Source organism: Peromyscus californicus, unplaced genomic scaffold (genome assembly GCF_007827085.1).
Source record: "Peromyscus californicus insignis strain IS unplaced genomic scaffold, ASM782708v3 Scaffold_9__1_contigs__length_137607984, whole genome shotgun sequence".
In the NCBI taxonomy this organism is placed as follows: Eukaryota; Metazoa; Chordata; class Mammalia; order Rodentia; family Cricetidae; genus Peromyscus; species Peromyscus californicus.
This window is the reverse complement of record NW_026294617.1, coordinates 80,153,793-80,176,599: the sequence shown is the minus strand read 5'-3', so window position 1 is coordinate 80,176,599 and position 22,807 is coordinate 80,153,793. Positions and strand designations below refer to the sequence as shown.

Here is a 22,807-nt window from a genome sequence, read left to right as displayed (position 1 = left end):
GAGAGAGAGAGACCTGGGAGACCCGCCCCGCCCTCCGCTGCAGGTGGGCCGGGCCGGCCGCGGGGGCCGCAGCGCTCGCAGCTCTTGGCTGGCCGCCGCGCTGGGCTAGCAGGGCTGGGCTGGGGCTGCGGGGCGGCGCCGGGACAGGAAGCGGAAAGCAGCAGAGAGCGGCGACCGCGGCGGGGCTGTGCCTCCACTGCAGCCCAGCGCAGGCCGCGGAGCCGGGGCGCTGCAGCCGAGAGCGCGGGCGTGGAGCACGGCCGGCCCGGCGCCGGGGTGAGTCCCAGGAGAGGCGGGCGTGCCGCGGCGGCCGGGGACTGAGCTGGGCGGGAGGTCAGGCCCAACTGGACTTGTCCTTGCTCCCCTGCACTCCGATCGGGGTTCGGGCTTCGGGCCGGGAGCTCCCGAGCCCCTTAGGGTCGTGCTTCCCGGCACCCGGGTCCTTCCATCCCTGCCCCGGCTCTCTCTGTCCCATCCCACTACCCCGAGTCCTAGGGATGCCTGCGCTACCTCGGACGCCCCTTTGCCTTGGCTGGCCTTTGGGGTGCGCCCCTGGGTGCGCGTGCCGGGGCGGCGGCCGGGGAATGACGGCGTGTCCGAGGCAGCGGGCGGCAAGATGCGCCACACAGGGCAGGACGCGAATCGGGTCCACGCCAGGGCGCGGGGTCACCTGGCGAGTCTTCGGGCTCCTGGACCGAGCTGGCTTTTCGCTTATAAAACCGCCGCCCTGGAGGCCTGGGGGGCGCGGCCCGCTGCGCATCGCGGAGCGCAACAGGCAGGTAGGAGTTTACTTTCAAAAGCGCCGGGGCGGAGCAGAGGCGGGCAGCCAGTCCCAGCCGGAGGAGGAGTCCCTGTCCGGGGCAACCTCGCCGCGCCCGGGCAGCACCGGCAGGACCTCATTTCATCCCGCAGCCATTGAACTGCCCCCCAAGCAACGCGCCCAGAGAAGTGTGAAGCTTTATAAAAATTTAAAAGCGTCGGTGGTAGAAGCAGGAGTGGGGCGGAGCCGCAGTTTGACGGCTCCGTGATGAGGAAGGGAGACTTGGAGCTGGGCAACCTCAGTTTTCACCTCTCCAAACCGGGTATGATGCCCACACCGGGAAGGTGAGCTCCTTCCGAAGCTCATGGGGAGGTGTCAGGGCTATTTTATCTTGATGACTGTGTGGTTGCCGCGTGCGTTTTGTTAAAACCCTTTTGAGAGGGACTATGGTCAGGATGCATGCATTCTTATAGGCTAATTCCAAAAGCTAGCAAGCTGTGAAGACTGGTGTTTTCACTGACATGTTTATACATTTTTACAGGGTTTGCTGAAGAATATTATAATTGTGTCACACCATCAACAATGCTAATTAGCCTTCTCCTTCAGTGGGTGTGTTGATTACACAGCTCCTAGGCTCTGTAAGTGAGATGGCAGAAACTGTCTGAACCCAGGGAGGCATAATTAGCCATTTTATGTAACCACTAATTAGAGTTTTTAGAATTGAATTAAATCAGTGTGATATAGTTGAGGCTTTGATGTGTGGGAGGAAACTGTTTTATTCGACATTTCAAAGAAATATCCAGGAGCATTTGCATTTCCAAAGGTTGGTGACTCCCAGTATGATTAGCCAAAACACCCAGTGTGAAATTTTCAGGTTGCTGTGCTGACTGTGTGACTTGGTGGCAACTTAATTTGTAAGTAAAGTGGGAGAATTGTGAGAGTGTCCTATTTTTGAGACTGCTTGCCAAGTCTCCTTTTTATTGTCTTATTTATTGAGCAACAGGACAAAAACCATACAGGAAATTGAAGTTTCCTTACCAAGCAACAATTCCGTGACACCCTCTGTTGAAGAATTAATGTGTTGAGTGTGGCAAATACTCTTTTGTTTATCCCTCTGATGTATTACCTAAAGACACACCCTGCTTTGCGCCTGCTGTAGTTTGTGTTGGATGGGTCCTGATCACACTGGTTAAAAATTGGAGGTCTCACCTGCGATGGAGGCTGCTTAAGATGAATTTCCTTTCTCCTTAGTCCCATGTCTTCTCCCCCCCCCCCCCCCCCCCCACTGAGCCTACAAGTAGGAGTTGAACTGCAGGATTCTTTGGGAGGTTATATGTGGTTTGGAACAATTCACTATTGTTGCCTTCTCCAAGTAAACAAACAATTCTGGGTAATTGCTACATAGCTTTCAATTTTCCTTGGCTCTCTGAAATCAGTCTCCTGAAGTTCAAGCCCCTACTGGGGGCACTTGCTTGTATATATGAGAGAGACCTTGTTTGCTGAACTGCACCATAACGTTCTATATTGTCCCCCTTAAAGACTTGTTCTGAGGACTGAGGTATTTCGTGCAGGTGACTTCAGTCTTAACACACCCGTAAGCACTTGGTGTCAGACTGTAAGTGCCGTCATTTCTGTGGAGTGAGCTGACTGTGCCAAGTCCCTGCTCTACACAGGCGTGATTGCTCTGAGGCTTTCCATAAGGAGGACGAGATTCAGTGGCAATGGCAGGACTCTGTTTCTGATAGCCGCCTAGGTCCTCCTGCAGTCAGAAGAAAAGCTGCTCACATCTTGGCTGCGCGGTTTCCAACCCCCTTCCCACACCGGACCCCAACCCCATGTAGAGCACTGGGCCTGGCACCATGGAATACACGGTATGCATCAGATCTGTTTCTGAAGCTTCACAATCTACTAGGGGGAAAGTGTTTGCTTGAAAAGAAATATTTGTCATAGATACAGTACCTATTCACAGCTCTTCAGAAATCTCTGTCCAGCTGCCAGGGATGTTTCAGAGGTAATTACTGACTCAACCAAGAGCAGTTAGTCTGGGATCCGCCAAGCCAGGTAAAATGAGGCTGGCATTTTTTTCCCTGGTGGATGGTGGCCCATAGCCATACATTTTGAAGAGTCCTGTTGCTAGAAGAGGGTCATGGGTTTGTCACAGGTGCCTGAGCCCTGCAGAGCCTCATGTCGCAGACTTGGATACTCTTTTGTGACTGCCAGGTGCAAGTTCAGCAAAGTGTCTTACAGGCATTGTCTCGTCCCTCTGCACCGTCCTTCTGAAGCCGAGACCCTCCAAGGGAAGCAACCCACATGTGCTATTCTCTGGACCCGATGTGCAGTGGCTTCCTACCTTCCCAAGCACAGCTCCTTTCATTAATCGCTCTGGGTAGAGCTGTTGATGTTTTTATAACTTCCTTTTCATGAAGGTTAGCTTACATTTACCACTGTCATTATCATAACCTGTTATTTCCCTTATATGATTTTTTTCCCCCTGAGCACCGTCTTTCTTTCAAGTAGGAGTCATGTGTTTTATAGATGTCAATGTGACTGTGGGGGAAGAGTCTCCTTGAGGTCCCTGACTTTCACCTTATTTTAGTCCAGGGTGGTAGGGGAAGCTCCTTGCATACTGTAAGATGCTGTCTCCGCAGTGTTCCCCAGGCCCTGTGGTTTGGTGTGCTCCGGCCCAGACTGGAGCAGGATGCTCTTGGATAGTAGCTCAAACTACTATGCTGGTCGTCCCTGAGCACAACTGGACTATATGTTCTGGTGCTGAGTAAGCTGCCCTGTGCACCAGCAGGGTGGCTACCTTCTGGATAGTCCCCAAATCTCCATTTTATCTACTCTCTGCAAGCTTTCTTCTGTGGTGAAGGCGTGCCTCCATGGACATTTTCATTCATCCAGTCAGCAAATATTTATTAGGTGCCTCTTGTTTGCCAGCAGCTGGGGAGATGGGAAGGAACATGGTCCCTGCACCATGTTCAGGTCTTCAGGAGCCTGATGTTCAGTAGTCACACAAGTGAATGTGTGACTTGGAAGGGCTGTAGGGAGAGTGGAGGTGCTGGGCTGGCCAGGTGTGGACTGGAGGGTCAACAAGGCTTCTCCAAAGTGTGTTTAAGCTGAGAGGGATTAGCAAAGTGTTGCATTTGAAAACAATGAGTCCCATCAGATAAACTGGGCTCTGCTAAGGTCCTGAGGCTGGAAAGAACCGGGCCCCAGAGGAATTGGAACAGCTGGCAAGACTGTTGATCGAATGAAGGATTCTGTGTTTTAAAGTTCAGGGAACACCATGGGAGGACTTGAAGCAAGGGGGTGAGGTCAGCTTGGCTGCTACCCTGCCTGGACCAAACTCAGTACAGGTCCTGTCAGCGGCAGTATGACAGACAGTTGCAGGTTCAAGGATTTCCCATGTACATCCCTACCTGCCTCGATCCGTTCTGGCCATAGCAACCACTCATTAGCTTGCTACCCAGGGAAATTGATTTCTTTTCCTTACTTTATTGTCTTTGCTGATAATGGTGTCCCTTCTGGCCTTGTCGGGCATTTTGCTAATTCCTTGTGTGTACATCCTTACAGAGATAAGCATCAGGATGTGTGTCTTTATTACCTCAAATGGGAGCCCCTACCTGAGGTCAAGCCCTCTTCTGGAAGGAGTTCACTCTGCCTTTTATTAGTTTACTTCCTGACTGCTCACTCAGATCTTAGATGAGGCAAGAGTTGGTAACCATGGTGAAGGCAGGGACTTAGGAGGGCCAGGCTGTGTGTGGGCTGGGTCAAGTGAGGAAACCTGGAGATGTTCTCTAGGTTAGCTCTCTGCTGCTGGGAGCTGGGAGAGCATGGGAAGGACCTGAGGACAAGCAGAGCTTGGTGGTGGTGGGAGGCATGGATGAGAGACAGAGCGTGTTGAAAACAGCACGGAGCGGGTTCGTTGACTGGCTGGGGTGGTAGGTAGCGTCACTAACAGAGGATGGTGGAAGGACTAAGCCAGGACATAAGAGCACAGCTGGGGACAGGAGCTGAGTCGGTGGGAAGGGAGCATTTGGCTTTATTTTGCAGGAAGTATTCAGAATAATTGGGGGAGGGGGAGGACCGTTGCTCCTGACTCTAAGGAGTTTATCCCCAGAGATGGAGAAGAATAACGGGGTGTGCTTTGAGTGTTAGGGGAAGACGTGATGAGGGATGGAGGAAGGCGTGCCATCAAGCTAGACCGGTAGACATCAGCAAAGCTTCACAAGGGCAGGGGGTGTGCCTCGGTTGAAGTCATCTCTCCAGCGTTGCTGAGCAGGGGCTGGTGGCTACCATGAAATAGGAAGGGAAATCAGTGAGGTAAGATGGGCCTGGAGAAAGGGCAAGGATGCGACCTTTGGATTTGACTCAAAGCTCAAGGCAGTTTCTGGCCAACTTAGACTTTCTTCGATGGAGGGAGAGGGGTGGAGGATTTAGTGGCAGTGTAGGGGGTGCAGATCTCATACAAGATTCCCCTCATCGGGGAGAACCTGGGCAAGGGGTAGTTGGTAGAGTTAGGAAAAGGCTTTTCCTGGAGGGCTCTTGGGAGCTGTGATTTCCTTTGAGGGACATGCCTGGAGTTGCCCTAATGGATGGTCCACATTTTAATGAGGACAAAGAATGATGCCTTTCAGCCGAGGGGGAAGGAGATGAAACTTGGGTTCTCTGCACTAGAGGTGATACCTTGTTTATTCCTCATAATAACCTTGGGAAGGGACTATTAATGATGTCATTTTACTTGGGTATGGGACAGAGCAGAGGCACCTGCCCTGAGGTCTAACAGCAAGGCAGCACAGAAACACAATCAGTTGGGGGGTGCTGGTTTGGGGCTCCCTCCCTCTAAGATGCTCCCCATAGTTGGTGAGACATCAGAATTAGAGTGGAATGGGGAGCCAGGGGTCACAGGCTGGAAGGCAGAAGAAGCAAGTATCAGGATGAGGGGGGTTAATTATGAATGCAGAGAAGAACGGTCAATTTTCTGACAAAGGCACCAAGCCTTAGGCTCTGCAGGTCAACAGAGCCGGGCCAGGGCTATCAAGAGAAGAGGACTGGTCCATGCTAGGCTCCGCATCCTGGCTCTACCTCCTAAGGTTGCTTGTCTACCAGCCAGAAGGCCAGTGAGAAAGGAACGTAGCCCAGAGCGGAAAGGAAGGGAGACTCCAGCGTGCTGAAAGCTGATTTGAATGGCTGGTGAAAACCCTGGGAGACAGTAGGGTGAGAGAAAAGACGGGCCAGTTCAGCCTGGGGGCCCAGCTAATGTTTTGAGAGATGCCTGATTGGTTTCATGGCTAGTCTTTACAATCACCCCCTTTCCTCCCAAGCAGGCTGCTTGGCTTCCTTTTACTGGGTAGGAAACCCGCAGCTCCAAGGTTAAACTGCCTTGTTCCAGTACACAGCTGGTGAGTGAGCAGGCAGCCTGAGGGGCAGCCCCATTCTGCCCGCAGCAGGTAAGCCTGGGGTGGGATAGCCTAGAGGGAGGTGCTGGCTAGTTGCCCGGCAGCTCTCTGAGCTTTTCCCTTGGTGAGAGAAAGACAAGGAGCTCGTGGAGTTTAGAAACCACCAAAGGGAGCACTCGGGGCCACCCACTTTTACTTACCCAGGGCATCTGGTGCCCATGCTGGGCGCTGCCACCACTGTCAACTCATATAGTCATCAAAGCGCTCCTGATGCTCACATTTTATAGATGGGACTTCAAAGAGGTTTCATCATTTGACTGAGGTCCCGCAGCTAGGAAGCAAGTCAAGCCTGTGTCTGTTTATAGCTTCTCTCTGGGAGATCGTGGCTGGTTCCTTGATCCCTGATTGACAAGTGAGCACACTGAGATTCAAGAAGGCCAGGAAGGGCCTGCTCGCAGGTGGCGAAGCATGGGCTGGACTCCATGCTTCCCCGTGACCAGGCTTTGGCTCTTGGTGGCAGATGGCTGTTAAGTAATATCCTGGTATGGGGAAAGAGGACCAAGTATTGGAGGAGGAATGAATGAGTGGCCTCCAGTTGGAAAGCAGCCACCAGCAGGGCCAGGGGAAGCAGTAAGTTCTCTGTCATCCATTCTTGAGCGGGGTCTCTGGCTCCTTATTAATATGGACGTGAAATGGATGGATCAGTACAGTGAGCAAGGCATGGAGAGGGAGGGCAAGGATGTGGCCTTTGGATTTGACGCCATAATTATCATTTCCTACAGATATGTGCTAATTTGGGGTGGCGGAACCCTATGTTCCTACCTATTCCTTGGTTCAGGGGACATTTTTATTGTTTTTTAGCTTTTAATCACATTAGACAGTGGGGAGATAAACTTTTTCCCTTTAGGAATTAGTATTCTGAGATAAATTCCTAGTGAAGTCATGAGTTGAGACACCCAGGACAAGGCAGGTAACCCCTAGGCACAGGGTCTCTTTAGAAGCAATGGAATGTCATTTCTAGGCTCTGGGCTGATGTAACTGTGTGGAGATGTGACTTCCAGGCCCAGTAAAAGCTCCCAGTTTGAAATTTCTCCCAGTCTTAACTGTTGCCGGGGTATGGGAGCCTGAGCCTCTTCAGGCTTTGGGGCAGGGTATGGCCTTTACGACCTCCTTTGTTTTCTTCACACTTATCTCACTGGCTGTGTTTGCGGTGTTAGCCTCCAGGACACCACACTGGGGTGGGGGTGGGGGTGGGGGGGAAGCCCTGTTGGGCCTAGACCAGACCTGGGAGAGGGGTGCAGGAAGAGGCAGAACTTTAGATCTGACTTTCTAGAAGTCGGCTGAGTATGTGCAGGCTCAGGAATGTGTTTGGAAGTGTTTCCAATTTATTTTTATTGCAGAGCAATATTTGAGGGAAGTGGGAAAGGACCTAGGACCTTGTAACTAATAAATCACCTTTTCTGATGTCCCCTCGTAGCAGTCCCTGCCCCCCATAAGTTATTTTACATCACTGTAACAGTTGTGTAGATTCGTTGGATACCTGCAATCCTGTTTCCTGCTTCTTAAAATCTCCATTCTTCATAATTGTCTTTTTATACAGATACATGCTCTTTTCTTTGACTGACTGAATCATATCTCACCCCACCCCCAGCTATTCCTTGGCTTGGGGAGGTGTTTACCTTGCCTCTGGCTTTTTATTATCGTAGGTAGCAAGGCAATCGTGGTGGTTGTTGATTTTTAATTATCTAAGATAAATTTCTCTGGGTTTGGATTCTCAAAGAGACTAAGAAAAAACTTTAATTGACTTTTGGAGATGATGGCCAAAGTGCTGAGTAAGTGATTTCCCTGGGCGTTGTTTTTTATAGCTGACAGTTGGGGGTGGGTAGACATTTGTCTGGGGGTTCATGTGAGAAGCAGTTCCTACAGCCGAAGCCACGAGAAATAAATGTCTCAATGCCCAGGTTTCTCCCAAACCGTCTTCCTCCTGTTGTGATGGGGTCCAGCCTGCTCGCCACCCCTCTTGTCTGTCAGACTCCTGTGAGGCGTCATATTTCATAGCAGGGACCTCAGAGGAGAGTTGGCTCTTGTTAGTTTATCTTTCGGCCCTCTTAAGATTGACTTCGAGGATTAATCTCTCCTTTTTCTCCCCTTCCCAGAGTCCTGTTGAAGAGTAGCATCTCCGGTCCCTCAAGGAATTAGGAGCAAGTAAGTGAGACCCCACGTGGGAGGAGAATAGTGCCTGCTCCGTCCATCATCAGAGGAAGCTCGCCATTGCTATGGATACCGAATCCACATATTCTGGATATTCCTACTACTCAAGCCATTCAAAAAAATCTCACAGGCAAGGGTATGTAAGCGCCGGATCAGTCCGCCCTTCTCTGGGGACGCTGCGTGCAGGTTGGTAGGGCTTTCTGTCAGAGAACCAGGTTTTCAACAGCCTGCCCTCAGGGCTGAGGAGGCTGAGGGCTCAGACCACTGGTGCGTGAGAAGCCAAGCTGTAAGAGCGGTTGACAAGCTCTGGGAGTCACTACACTGCCAATTTACATTTTATAGCCGCCATTAGAGTTGATGACCTTAATTTCTCACAATTGGTTTTAAATTAAAGTTTTCCCGGCAGTGGAAATGTTTCGCATTTCTAAGTACTTCTCATCGATGTAAAGTTCTCTCGCAGAGCTTTACCAATTCTGGAGATGAAAGTTAAAAAGCAGGTGTTAATTTGTTGCTTCACCCAGAGCTGCTGACTCACCGGGGGTGGGGGGGCCATTAAGTATCTGCCCTGAGGCTATCTCGGGCATTGAGGGGGGCGCCTGCAAGTGCATGTGCACGCACACACACCCACACACCCACACACCCACACACCCATGGAGGTGTGATTGGCCTGATGACTGATTTCTCTTTGACTAGTCTTCCAAGTGAGCAAGCTCAGGGCTTGAAAACACTATCCTGAGTGGTGGGGCCAAACTCTCCCTCCTTGCTGACCGGAACAGGCCTGCATTGGAATTCAGAATTCGAGAGTGCTTGCTGAGTGGAGGGATAAATGGATGAATGGATGAACGGACAGATAAGTGATGAAATGGGTGGTATTCTACTGTGCAGGGTAAGAACGCAACAGGTGAGGTGTCTCCTCCTCTGTGAAATGGATATAGGGATCGCCTCCTTCTAGAGCAAATGAGAGCTGGGTGAAATAGTCACGGAAAATGACTAGCTCAGCCCATGGTAGGAGGCCTCTCACTAGTTAATGCTATCTACAGTCTTGGTATTTCAGCACCCGTGTTCACAGATGACGTGTGACCCTAGGTCAGAGGCCCATCTGTGGCCACAGCGGTGTGCTGTGTGGACTGGTTACTCACTGTCCTGGTGTTTGTTTCCATCACTGAGCAGATCACCATAGAAGGAACTGTGCCCAGAGTGAGAGTTCAGATTAGGATGTGTTTTGTGGATCCTGTGTGGATGGCCACACCTGGAAAGAAGCCTGCCAGTGCTTCCCAGGCTGCCAGGAGTGGCATCTTCAGGAAAGGGGCTCGTGGCAGTGGTGACTGGTAGGTGGGGAATTATCCACCCAAATTTTATTTTTCTGTACAAATTTGTAGTTTGTAATTTTTCAAAACGTGAATGGAGGCCAGATAAGGGAACAGGGGCCTTTAATCCTATCACTTAACTGGCAGAGGCAAGCAGATCTGTGTGAGTTGGAGGCCAGCCTGGTCTACATAACAAGTAGCAAATTCCAGGCCAGGCAGGGCTACACAGTGAGACCCTGTCTTTAAAAAATTAAAATGAATAGAAGAGAATAGAATGGAAGTATAAAGGAAAGCTTTTCAAAGATAATGCTTATGAGACTACATTATTTTAAGGAAGTAGGTTTCTGAGTGGTTCCTTTTTTAAAAAATTGCTTTATTTTCTAAACATTCCTGTGATGTTTGTGTAGCTCCCAGTGCTGGAGCCCAGCTCTCCTTTCCAGTGAGGACAGAAGGCACTCGATGTGGATGCTTTAGGGGTGACATTCTACAGCCCAGATCCTGAGAAAGTCAGAATCCTCCCCCACTGGTTTTAAAAATAATCACAGATTTCGATCAGTGGGTGAATTTAACAGATTTGTTATAAAATACCAGAAACAGCTGTTTTCAAATATCTGGTTTTTGAACCTAACTGGAAAAAGAAGCTGGGTTATTGGGGTGTCAGACTTCCTCATCTGTATCATTTGAGTAGGAATTTGGGGTTTCTTTGGAGCTTGGGAGTGAGCAGGAGAGGATGACTTGCGAAATTCTGAATGGAGCCAGCCCTGGCTTCTTTTGTCTGCACGCCCACCAAGATGTGCACTCTTCAAGGCCCATGGCCCTTGCTCCTGCTGCCCGGGGCCTCCTGGGGTCCCGGCAATGGATCCTCTAGTGCTGTTATGGGAACTGTGAGAGATTATAACTTTCAATTAAGATGACATGCAGAACGCTTAGTTCTCTCTTGATCCCTGGTGGAAAGTACTTGGCAAATGTGAGTTGGAGCTGAGGCTTTTAATCAGTTGATCAAGGAACGTCGTGGACCGCCTACTGGGAGGGCTGAGTGGAGCTCCGCTTCCCAACGGCTGATCAGGGGATATTGCTGAGTGCCCATTCCAAGTGGAGCCGAGGCGGGGATTTGAGCTGTGGGGCTGCGTAAGTACACTTAGTGGATCTGGGAAGCCCCGACCCTCCTGTTGCATTGAATTGGGTGAGGGAGGACCACAGAGGTCCTAGGGGCAATGCGGCACAGTTTGTAATTCACCCACAGTAGGTGCTGTGGGATGCTCAGCTGGGGTGAGAAGAAGTGTCCAACAGTGATGGAGCCCTCCACAGGCATGAGAGCCGGCTGCCACGGGCATTTCGTGTCCCAGGAGTGCCCTGGGAAGAAGGTTTCTCTGCTCGATGATGTGTGGGGAGTTTAAATGGAGGAGTAGGAAAAGAAAGAGACCTGGTCTTTTGGTAATTCTAGCACAGCTCCAACTCAGAAAGGAATAATGAAGTGCTTGGTGACACTGATGGTCTTGGAGGATTGGCCACTGTCCAAGTCCATTTTCTGACAAAGAGATCACTGATGCCTGAGCTCTCCAGGGAGTGTCCAGTTAGCTTATTGAAAGAGTAGTACAGACCTGTGGGGTTCCTGATGTCAGCAGCTGCTGGGAGCATTGAGCATCATTGTGAGAGTACCTGCAAGGTCCATCGTGGCCACCCTCTCCCATGCTTACAACAGTTCTAGAACAGTGGGGATTGGGGGCACTGTTTTACAGACCGTGAAACTGACACACAGAAAGGGAACATGGTTACCAGATATCGCCAGGCAAGTAGGACCGGGCTTGTTGGTCCTTTGGAAGAGAATGCCACCTTTGAAAGGAAAATGTGACTAATGTGTTAAAAATGCATTGTACTAAAGGGCTGTTCTACACCCCGCCAGCAGGCCTGGCAGTCGGTAGGCAGGGGACAGGTAGTGAGTGGGTGGTGCAGGAGGAAAGGGAGGGGTAACTGCTGGATGGCTTTCCCCATTTAGAAACGGACACGCAGCAGAACAGGAGGAAATAGCCTTCCCAGGAAGTACTGACTGTAAGTAGGGACAGTGTGGGAATCTCAGGCATTCTGGCTAGACTGAGCGGGTTGCAGAGCTCCCCAGGGCTCAGCTAGCAAATTGCCTAAATGATGATGCATTTACCTGCACACATGGCTGCCTCTTGCATGCTGCTGCATGCTCTCCCCACCCTCTCGTGCATGTGTACCTACAGTGCGCAGATACACTTATCTTTGCACTGACAGACTTATCTTTACTCCTGTGGGCCAAGCAATCTGGAAGACAGATTTAGAGATAAAGAGAGATTCCTGTGTGTGATGAGACTGCCCAGCAAGAGCCCTCGGGTGATTCTGACCACTTAGGCAGTTAAATCTTGAGTGTGTCTTAATGTTCCATTTATTGGTTTAGTAAATTGTCTATCTTCCCCCACCCCCCACCTCTTAATACTCTGACACAACTTCATCATTGGAGAACTCTTTTCCAGTACAATGGGCAGTCACAGATAGATGTCCCTTAAAGTTACAGCATCAGTTTGCTGTCCCAGGCTGGCCTCAAATTCTGTATGTCACAGTCACCAAGGGTCACAGGTGTGTGCCATTATGTCTGGTTTATGTGGTGCTGGGGATTGAACCCAGAGTTTCAGGAATGCTAGGCAAGCACTCTCCCGACTGAGCTACATCTCCATTCCCCTGTTACAACTACAGAGATGACTGTTTGGGTATATTCTGCAGTGAAATGACCTCTTAGAGGTTTGTAGTTCTGCAGACTAGAAAGCGCTGGCTGGGTGATCGACAGTGTTTTTCTTGGACATCATTCTTAAGTCCTGGCTTGGCTTGGAGACCTGCCCAGAGCAGTAACTAGCAGCAGTGATTTCTGTAACTACCATGTGGTGTATCCCACTCCCTTCTAAGTTGAGATCAATCCCAGGAGCAGATCACTTGGGGAAGCGCTGATTGGAGCCTCCCTATTCTGGGTCGCCTTCAGTCAGGACTGTGTGCTGTCCTTCATCCATGCAGTACTAAAAATAAAAGATTTATTTTTATTTATGAGTCTGTGTCTGTGTGTGTGTCTTCAGGTGCTCACGGAACCCAGGAGTTGGAGTTGTTAGGTCTTTGCCAGCCTCTCAATGTGGGTGCTGGGAACAGAACTCAGATCCTCCGGGAGAGCAGTAAACACTCTTAACTGCTGAGCCATCTCTCCAGCCCCACTATTTTAATAAAGATGTACTGTGTGTTACAGTGCTGCACAGCCAAGCACCCATGGTTTTGATTCCCCTGCCATTCACAAGGCTTTTCACGTAGACTTCTAAGTAGGAATTTCCACAGCCTCCCCAGAAACATGGGGTGGGAAAGTCTTCATGGATAATCCTTGCATCACCCACATCCTGATGGCCTGGGGTGCTGGTGAGAAAGGTGTAGATTCCTGTTGTCTCTCTTCCAGACAAATTCTCTGAGGGCAGGGCCACCCAGTCTCTGCACCCATGGTGGCTTGTCTGAGGGGGTCTGAGAAACGAGAGCCACTGGTGTAGAGGGGCTGGTATTGGAGGATGGCATGCTCCCTGGGCTACTGGATAGCAAGTTCTTACCTGCTTCACTTCCGGTGTTATCCGGGGAGTTGTGAGAGTGTGGCCGACACTGGTTGTTCCCATGTCAGTGCTCTTGGGGCTTTTAAGAGCCCAGCTGGGTGGTCCAGGGAGAGGAGTGTGGTCTCTTTTAGTCCTGGTTGGTTTCCTTCTGCTTTCAGCCCTGGTGGTGGTCAGGAGCCAGGAGCTAGCAGGAAGCGAAAGGATTTGGTTCTAGAAGAATCTTTGCTGTCACAGGATTTGACGTGTGAGGCTTTTCAATAGAGAGCCAGGTTAGATAAGCATGTGACTCGGCTGATGGCCAACAAGAGTGACAAATGGACGGGCAGTAGGGGAGGTGGACGGGGACGGGATCATTCCGGGGCCATCCAGCGGGCTGCAGGAGGGACCTGGTGGGACAGCAGTTCTAGACTGAGCTTGAAATTCATTCCAAAGACTGACCACGCTGCTTGGAGAGCAGGAATCTCCCACACTGCTCGATGTTGCTCACAGAGAATGCCTTTTGGAGTGCTGATATTGGACAACCCAGAGCACCCAACTAAGGCTACTGATGTTGGCAGCCAGTGGTGACTACCAATATTAGCTTCGAAGGCCTCCCTCACAACTCCAGCAGTGTGACTGCATGGGGGTGTGAACATGAGTGCCAGGAATATTCACTCTATAAAATCTCCAGATTTGGGATATTTAGGAAGAGAAAGGGGACCAGTGGGGAGGAGGAAAGAAGGTAAAAGGGGGTCCACATGATCTAAGTACATAGTCTTCATGTATGGAAAGCGTCATAGTAAATCCCATTGTTTTATATAATTATATATGCTAATTAAAAAATCTAATTGTTCCTCAAAAATCAGTGTAACATAGTCACTTTGAATAGAAATTGTGGCAACGGATTTGGCTTCAGTCCCTGTTCTGCTCCTTACCACAACATCTGGAAGGCACTTAAACTCCCTGAGCCTCCGTTTTCTCATCTGTGAGTTGGGGCAGTAATACTGGCCTCAGAGCCATTTGTTAGAATGGAATGGAGCTAATCCAGTCAAGCACTCAGCCAAGTGCCGTGTGAATGAGCCAGGGAAGGGGAGATTGGCACCTTTGGCTGTAGCTCTGGGTGAACAGCTAGGTTCTCTGCTGGTTTGGTTGCCAGGCTCAAACCTCACACAACTGACCAGAGCACATCTATTTCTCTTTCACAGCCTAAGAATGGAGCTATTGTCCTCGGAAAACTGTCTACCATGGGAAACCCTTTGTTCCTTGGAGGAGTTATCCACAGCTTAGCCAAGGGAGGGGTTCCCAAGATAGGAGTCTGGCAAGAAGAGATCTGTCATTCAGTTGTTTCGTTTTAGGGTTTTGTTGTCGTTGCTAAGTTGTAGGTTAACAGGAGATAGATGTGCAGTGGGAAGAGGGTTTGGCAGCGTGCTCGTGGCTTTTACACCCCTTTCTCCAGGATAACATACTCTCCCTCACAAGGTCCAGATACCATTCTTTGCCATTGGCTACTAACGGCTGCTGCATACTGGGTGCTCACTCCACACCCCTATCCCGGGCACAGACACTTCCCCTTGTCTGTGTGGCATCATCATGGCTCCCATCCCGTTTCCCACAGAGGGAAACCGAGGTCAGGTACCCTGTGCAAGGTCCCACATATAATGTGTGCATGGAGAGCTGACTGTCTGGCTCCGCGTACCAAGTGGGAAACCTTGGGCATGAGGACAGGGGGTTATGGGAAAGACTGTTGTCAAATGGCACGTGGGGACAGGAGGCTGAGGAAACTCGGGGATGTTGGCCTCTGCAGGGCTACTTGGGAGCCATTTCCTTTACTGCTCAGTGACCAGCTTGTGACCTGCAGGGCTTGGCCACTCTGGCTGACTCCTTTTGTAGTTTTAAGACTCAGCAGCAGGGTGTCCTTCCACTGTGGCTAGAGGACCACCCACAAAGTTCCTCCGGCCTGAGTGTAGAAAGCCTGCTTTTCTTAGGTGGCCTGAAGACACACACACCCTCGGGGTCCTTTGTTTCACCTTCTTTGTTTCCGTGGGTCTCTTTGAGCTCAGCTAAACCTACAGGAATGGCTTTTCATGTTCAATTGGTAAGAATGAAAAGTAAATGATTCTCTATCCTGGTTTAGGATCTCCTTTCTTCTCCTCCCCTTGTCCCAAAGTATAGGGTGACATCGTGTCCCAGATTTTTTTTTTTTTTTGGCCAGATCAAAGTTTAGATAAGATGCAGTGTTCTTCTAGTAAAAAGCATTCCTAATTAGTTTAGGGAAATAGTAACCAAATCAACTGAATAATTATTGCAGTAAAATGTGCCCCGGCCATAATATTTCTAAAATTGGGCTCTGAAAAAAATGTGATCATTGTTGGTCGAGGAGTGGCAGGTTTTGTTTGGGGTGTTAAATTGGCAGAAAGAAAATGCTAAGTAGAGAGTCCAAGATAATCTCACTCCTTGCAGGCTTGTGGGGATGGGTGGGTATGGATGCCATGTGTACGGGTGAGGGTGGGGTACAGGCATAGGCATAGTATTTTCCTAAACTCAAAATAAAGTTTATGTTTTGGTGAGCAGGAGAGTAATTAACCTGGCGTAAGTTTGATATCTGATTATTGGATTTCCCCCCAGGGAAAGAACACGAGAAAGACACAAATCTCCACGGAGTAAAGATGGCAGAGGGTCAGAAAAGTCTGTCACTATCCAGGCTCCCACTGGAGAGCCCCTGCTGGCAAATGACTCCGCTCCCACAGGCGCAGAGGAAGTTCAGGTAAGGATCAAAGGCGCCTCTGTGGGCAGGCTGCCACTCAGCCCCGCCTCCTCTCCGCAAACGTTTTCCTAAGTCCTGTTGCAGTAAGTTCTCTGGGGTTTTTAATCTTTATTTTTCCAGCATCTTAATGAATTTATCTACTTCGTTGGTTTTCTTGCTGGACTAAGGACAACATGTCCTAGCTTTGGGTAGCTTGGGGTCCTTCTGAAGTGTGATTGGTTGGCCTCCTTTGAATGATGTTGGAAAGAAGCCAGCTTGGCTGATGACAGGTCAGAAAAGGGAACAGTTACAGGCAAGAGTCCCTGGAGACTCATTGCAAAATGGAATGGGACGGGAGAGGGCAGGAAACTCCCTTTTCAAAAAAGACCCAGGGAATGCTTGACGTTGACGAGAGGGGACAGCCAGAAATGAGGTATATGAAAGAAATCGAGGCCTTGGCATCCAGATGGCAAGCCTGGAAATCTGAATGAACGAGATAACTAGAATCAAAGACCAGGGTCACAAATATGTCCAGCAAACTTTGGGGTTAGTAGCTGTGGTCTTTGGGGGTACCTTAATGTCAAGGCTATCGGCTGAGCTGGGACAGACTGGAGAATGGGTTTCCTCTGTCAGGAGATGGCAGCTTCTCTGCTCCAGACTGCTGCCACTCAGGACTGCAGGAATTCAGGGTGACTAGTCCTTGCATGTTTCAGAAATATTAGTATTAGGACTTCATATGAAGTCAATCAGTTTAAAATAGCAATACTTTATTACTTTAAAAAGTATGTGGGATCTTCTTTGCGTCCTTACTGTCTGGCAGCCTGGTTGATTTAAATAAACATCTGAGCTGTACTCAGAAGTATGTTTGCACACCCCCCACGTCTGAAATGTTGCATGCTCAGCCTTGCCTCACATAAACAACGCAATGTATGAATACACGGCCATAAAGATACAGGACTAGAGATAAGCATATACCCGTGCACACCTGGTGATACCCACAGGTAGACATAATCAGATAGGAACACTGCGACTGCAATCCTTGCAAGGATACAGATGCCACTGGGCTCATAACTAGGCTTCCTCACTGAAGGTGGGGTTTGTGCAGTGGTGAGCAAACCCTTTAGCACTGTTGTGCCGCTTGCTTTGGTTCTAGGAGGACAGATGCATGTGTGTATGTAGATATTATGGATGGGTGGATGGATGGTTGGGTGGATGGAAGGATAACGGATGGATGGATGATGGATGGATATGGTCAGTCTTAGGACTGGATCATCCTGAAAAGCTTCCCAGGTCAGTTCCCCCTAGAAGTGGATTCGGAGGTGCTAGTTACCCACTGTGAAGGCATTTCCTTCTTTGTACCCGAGCTCTCTGGGAAGCTGTTGATGTTCACAGCAGAATGGTATGATGGGAAGGACTTTGGGAAGTCGTGTGTGTTTCAGCAGCGTGTTAACTTGGGGAGCTACAGCTTTTGTTGGCCTCAGCTTCTTCACCGAGCAATCCAGGAATTAGATTGGTGAAGTTCAGATGCATTTTTTGCTCCCCGAAGACCTCAAATCTGAGAGAAGCCCTTGTGGCAATACTGTTTTTAGACGGAGATGTACACAGATGTGCATAGGGATTTAGTTAGCAACTCGTTGGCAGGAAGTTGGACGCACAGCTGAGTCAGAGCAGTGGTGTTACACAACAAAATGCCCACATGCCATCAGAAATGTTACCTCAGCAGGGTTATCAATCACATGTGCAGAATCCCAGGCATGACTGCAAAGCCAACTGTTTGCTACAGCCTGTGAACTCGTCTTATATTATAGCAAGTTGTGTGTCTTTGTGGTCTGTTTTCTCCTGCTGATGTTTTTTTTTTTTTTTTTAACTGACCTAAATTTACACTCAGAAATCAAATAGTTCTCAAGGGTATACTTTGATAGTTTCAACAGATGAACCCACACCCTTCAGCACAGAAAATTCTCCTGGCTCTTCCTAGTTGATCCCTACCCCCATCCCCACCTCTCCAGGGCAACCGCTATTTTGATTTCCATCTCAGTGGACTGGTTTTGCCTGTTGGAGAGTTGAATATAATTGGAATCATATGAGTTTTTCCCCACTCAGCATGATGATTTTGATATTTATCCATGGTCTATGTGATTCAACAGTTCACTCTTTATTATTTTTGCTGACTAGTATTCCATTGAATGGACCACAGTTTGTTATCTGTTCTCCTGGAGGGTGGACATTTGAGGTACACACATTCTAACTATGATGATTAAGCTCTTATGAATATTTTTATAACCCTTTTGTGGACATATTTCCATTAATTTTTGGTAAAACCCAGGAGTCACATTGCTGGATGGTATAGTTAAATGTATATCTAAATTACTGTAAATTGTCAGGCCAGTCTTCTGGCAATGATAAACCGTCTTAAACCTCTACCAGCAGTACCTAAGGGACCTGGCTGCTTCTAGAGAATGTCCTTGGTCATTCCACTTCATGATCCCAAGTTGATGGCCTATGTGTTCCTAGATTGAAATCTTTACTACCCACCCCCAATATTGCTAATGCATTCATAAATTATGATTTTTTTAATGACAGAACATTATTTCTTAGCCTAGGTCTTTAAAAAACTAAATACAGTATTTTTATTAATTTGTTGAGAATGTCATATGTACTTATAGTATATTTTGATCATATTCTCTCCTCCCAATAACTTCTCCCAGATCTGCTCTCAACTTCTTACCCCCTCCCAACTCTACGTCCTCTTTTTTAAGAACTTACCTAGTCTAGTATATGTATTGGTGTGAGTCACCCCATTGGAGGATTGCCAACCATGGGCCAAACCTTTAAAGAAAACAAAACTGACTCTCTCCTCCAGAATCCATTAACTGTCCCTGGCTCCTCAGTCTGGAGTGGGGACCCATGAGCCCTCTCCTTGCTCTCTGCTGGAATGTTGACTGGCTTGGTTTTGTATAGGTGACCACAAGTCTGTGAGTTCGTGGGTCCAGGGTCCTGTCATGTTCCAAGGATACTGTTTTTCCTGTGTCCCCCCTGACTTCTGGCTCTTACAGTCTTTTCTTCCCCTCTTTTGCAATGGTTCCTGAGCCTCATGCAGAAGGGGCGTTGAACAGATGTCCCACTTGTGGCCGAGTCGCTTTCTGTTACTACTCTACCTAGTTTTGGATTTCTGTGTTAGTTGCCATCCACTACCCCAAGAAACCTTTCTGATGAGGCTCGAGAGCTGCACTAACCTGTAGGGAGAGAGACGTGACTTCAGAAGGCAGCTTGATATTATATCTGTGTAGCAGAGTAATGGTTGTGGTGCACCCTTGAGATCTGTGAAATCCCCAACCATGAGTTCTTGGCCAGAGGTATCCATTTCCTCCTGTGGATCGGGCTTTAAATCCAATCAGGAAGCAGTTGGTTACCCTCATAACGTACATACCACTGTTGCAGCCGTGGGCATCTCTTCCTACACTGGTCGTTGTTATAGCTCAGAGAGTTCACAGCTGAGTGAGACCGTTGATGACGATTGATGACTCCCCCCTCCCAACTCCCCAGCAGCCTGCATGACATTTTTCTGGACTATGAAAACTAACCAGCAGGGAAGAAGATTCCTTGTCAGTGCCTACTTCATTTTCCCATTTCCTGTGACCAAGGGATGTAATGTCTTCAGCAATAAGGTCTTACCATCGAGTCCTTGTGGGCACACCCAGCACTGGGCTTTTTATTTGCTAACCTGTGGCTTCAGGGAGGAGCTTTAGGCCTTGTGTAGGATGATTACAAGTAAACTCTTTTATACGAGTAGACATGTGTGTGAAGTTTATAACATAGTAGTTATTCCTCCCCCACTTTAACTTCTTTTCCACTTCCACTTCCCCCTTCCTATCACCTGTGTCCTACAGCCCTCCCTCCTTTAATATTTTCCTTCTTCCTCCCCTCCGGTGGTCCCTCTCTAATTTCCCAGATTCTATGGGTACTCCAAATTAAACATTCGCATCCAAAGATTCACTGCTAGGACCTGTGTATGAGTGAGAATGTGATTTGTCTGGTTCTGAGTGATCTATGCTACTGTTTGGTCCATGTACTAAAACTCCATCCATCATAAGCTAATGTCCTCATTCCGCCACTTTGCCTCTGTACGTGACTCTTGTTTTCCTAGTTAAATCATAATGTGTGGAGCTCACACGGTTCCTGGGGCCTCCTGGCTCTGTTGTGCCTGGAGATGGAGTCCTGGTTACCAGTGACAGCCAAAGTATTTGACAGACTCCTGTGGGATGAACAGGCCAAGTGTTCCCATTAGCAGCCACCTAGAAGCTTAAAAGAAGAAAGCAGTGGAGTTAAAGATATAATAATCGTGGTATTCCTATGCCCTTGCTGTTCAGTTTGTCATGAAAACATGTTTTTGAAAGAATTTTTGAGCTGATCGGGTCATAGATGAGTTTTGAATTTTCTTAGTCAATGAGAAATAATGTCAAAGAGTTCTTAAGACCGCTCCTTACCGAAGTAAGTAAATCCTATAAATATCATCCAGACATTTAGATAATGTGCAACTCTGTTGTGGGTGAGTTTGACCTCATGTGATGTGCATGCCTTTTCTATGCCCTCTGCTCTGCAGAGCTCTGGAGGGTCTAGATTTGGGCTTTGTAAGCCTAGAACTTAGCGATGGGAGGGGGCTCACTGGTGTAATAGAAGGTGCTCTCCTGTGGCAGATTTACAGCAGCTTAGTCTAACAACTGCTAGTTAAGTCTCAGCAGAAAGGCCAAGCCCCTGGGCTTCTCAGAACCTTTCAAAATGAGGGATAACAACGTATCATAGTGACGAATTGCCCAAACAAATTCAAAGGTTAAATTATGTTTTCTGTGTTCAAAGGACAAATGTAGACTATATTTTGAAAATTTCAGTGAAAACTGCTGATGTTTAAAAATGCCCCTGTATTAAAAGCTGATTCTATTTCCGTTTTCGAGAAAGTTGGGTAACTGAAGTGTCTTTCTTTCCTGTTTTGTTTTGTTGTGGCTTTTACAAATGTCTGTCACTGTCTTCTCTGTCATCAGGATGACAACTGGGGAGAGACCACCACAGCCATCACAGGCACCTCGGAGCACAGTATATCCCAAGAGGACATTGCCAGGATCAGCAAGGACATGGAGGACAGTGTGGGACTGGATTGCAAGCGCTACCTGGGCCTTACGGTCGCCGCATTCCTTGGACTTCTGGTGTTCCTCACCCCCATTGCCTTCATCCTGCTGCCCCAGCTCCTGTGGAGGGAGGAGCTGAAACCCTGTGGCACCATCTGTGAGGGACTCCTCATTTCTGTCTCATTCAAACTGCTCATTCTGCTCATTGGAACCTGGGCGCTCTTCTTCCGCAAGCAAAGAGCGGATGTGCCACGGGTGTTTGTGTTCCGAGCCCTGTTGTTGGTCCTTATCTTTCTCTTCGTGGTTTCTTACTGGCTTTTTTATGGGGTCCGCATTTTGGACTCTAAGGACCAAAATTACAAGGACATTGTGCAATATGCGGTCTCCCTTGTGGACGCGCTGCTTTTCATCCACTACCTTGCCATCGTCTTGCTGGAGCTGCGGCAGCTACAACCTATGTTCACACTGCAGGTGGTCCGTTCCACCGATGGAGAGTCCCGGTTCTACAGCTTGGGACACCTGAGGTAAGGGGCACGCACACCGAGCAAGCAGAAAGGATGACCTATAGCACTGGAAGATGGCTGGTCCTTAGCCAGCAGGGCTGAGGTGCAGTCCTCGGTGCAGATGCTGTGACTGGGACCTGACTCTCTCTCTCTGGCTCTAGTAGGAGCAGTATGAAGTCAGGGGTGTCCATGCCTTCACAGTGCGGCTTTTGGCTGTGTTTAGGGTTTTGTCGGACTCATTCGATACCTCTCTGGTGTTCCCAAAGTAGCACAGAAAAGATAGGCATAGTGGCGGCTACCTACCTTGACTGTGAACTTGGCTGATGGATGATGGATAAGGTGACTATAATTTCATTTTGTCCAAAATGATACATTCAGGTACTTGCTATAGCCAAGTTTTGGAATCATCGTAGCTGTCCTTTGGCAGATGAATGGATAAAAAAATGTGGGGTGTGTGTGTGTGTGTGTGTGTGTGTGTGTGTGTGTGTGTGTGCGCGCAGCAGAGTTTTATTTAGTTATAAAGAAGAAGGAAAGTATATCATTGGCAGGAAAATGGACAGAATTGGAGATGATTGTGTTAAGCAAAGTAAACTAGACTTACAACAATCACATTTTCTCTCATAGGTTTTATAGATGTACATATATATGACGTATAAACACACACACATACACACACATGAAAACAGAAGGCAATCTACTTAGAAAAGAGAAACGGAGGTTTAGGAGGGAAGAAGGAGGAAGAGGAGAGGTCTTTATTTGTCATGGGGGGGGTGAGTATGGTCAACGTACATGGTGTATTTGATCTAAGACATCTTATGAAATACACCACTTTGTACAGCAAATATACCTCACACCCCTGAACTCAGCATTCAAAACTATAATACCATTTTTTAAGAAATGGTGCATCTGGCTTACCTGGGTACCTCAGTGGGATTAGTAGCTCTTCCTTTTTGTTTCCACTCTCAGGGATAATCTGATTTGGTCCGTAGTTACCCTAATGACTAATAAAGCATCAGGCTCTGGGTGAGGTTAGTGGCTCATGCCTTTAATCTCAGCATTCATGAGGCAGAGGCAGGAAGATCTCTGTGAGTTCAAGGCCAGCCTAGTCTACAGAGCGAGTTCCAGGACAGCCTGGCTACACAAGGGAACCCTGTCTCAAAAAGAAAAAAGAAAAAAAAAAGGTTGA

At 48.6% G+C, this 22,807-nt stretch overlaps 1 protein-coding gene across 4 annotated transcripts in view; it reads left to right on the top strand.

Moving 5' to 3' along the window:
* Window positions 1-265: 265 nt before the first annotated feature.
* Window positions 266-22,807, top strand: part of Vangl1 (VANGL planar cell polarity protein 1) — a 50,413-nt gene continuing 27,871 nt past the window's right edge. For 2 of the 4 annotated variants that reach the window (XM_052731009.1, XM_052731006.1), the window contains exons 1-4: window positions 991-1,104; window positions 8,316-8,506; window positions 15,878-16,016; window positions 21,035-21,642. In XM_052731009.1, coding sequence (XP_052586969.1) covers window positions 8,436-8,506; window positions 15,878-16,016; window positions 21,035-21,642 — 818 coding nt within the window. In that variant the 5' untranslated portion in view covers window positions 991-1,104; window positions 8,316-8,435. Of the gene's footprint in view, window positions 277-986; window positions 1,105-8,315; window positions 8,507-15,877; window positions 16,017-21,034; window positions 21,643-22,807 lie in introns of those variants that run through there. The other 2 variants (XM_052731007.1, XM_052731008.1) reach the window with 2 other exon arrangements.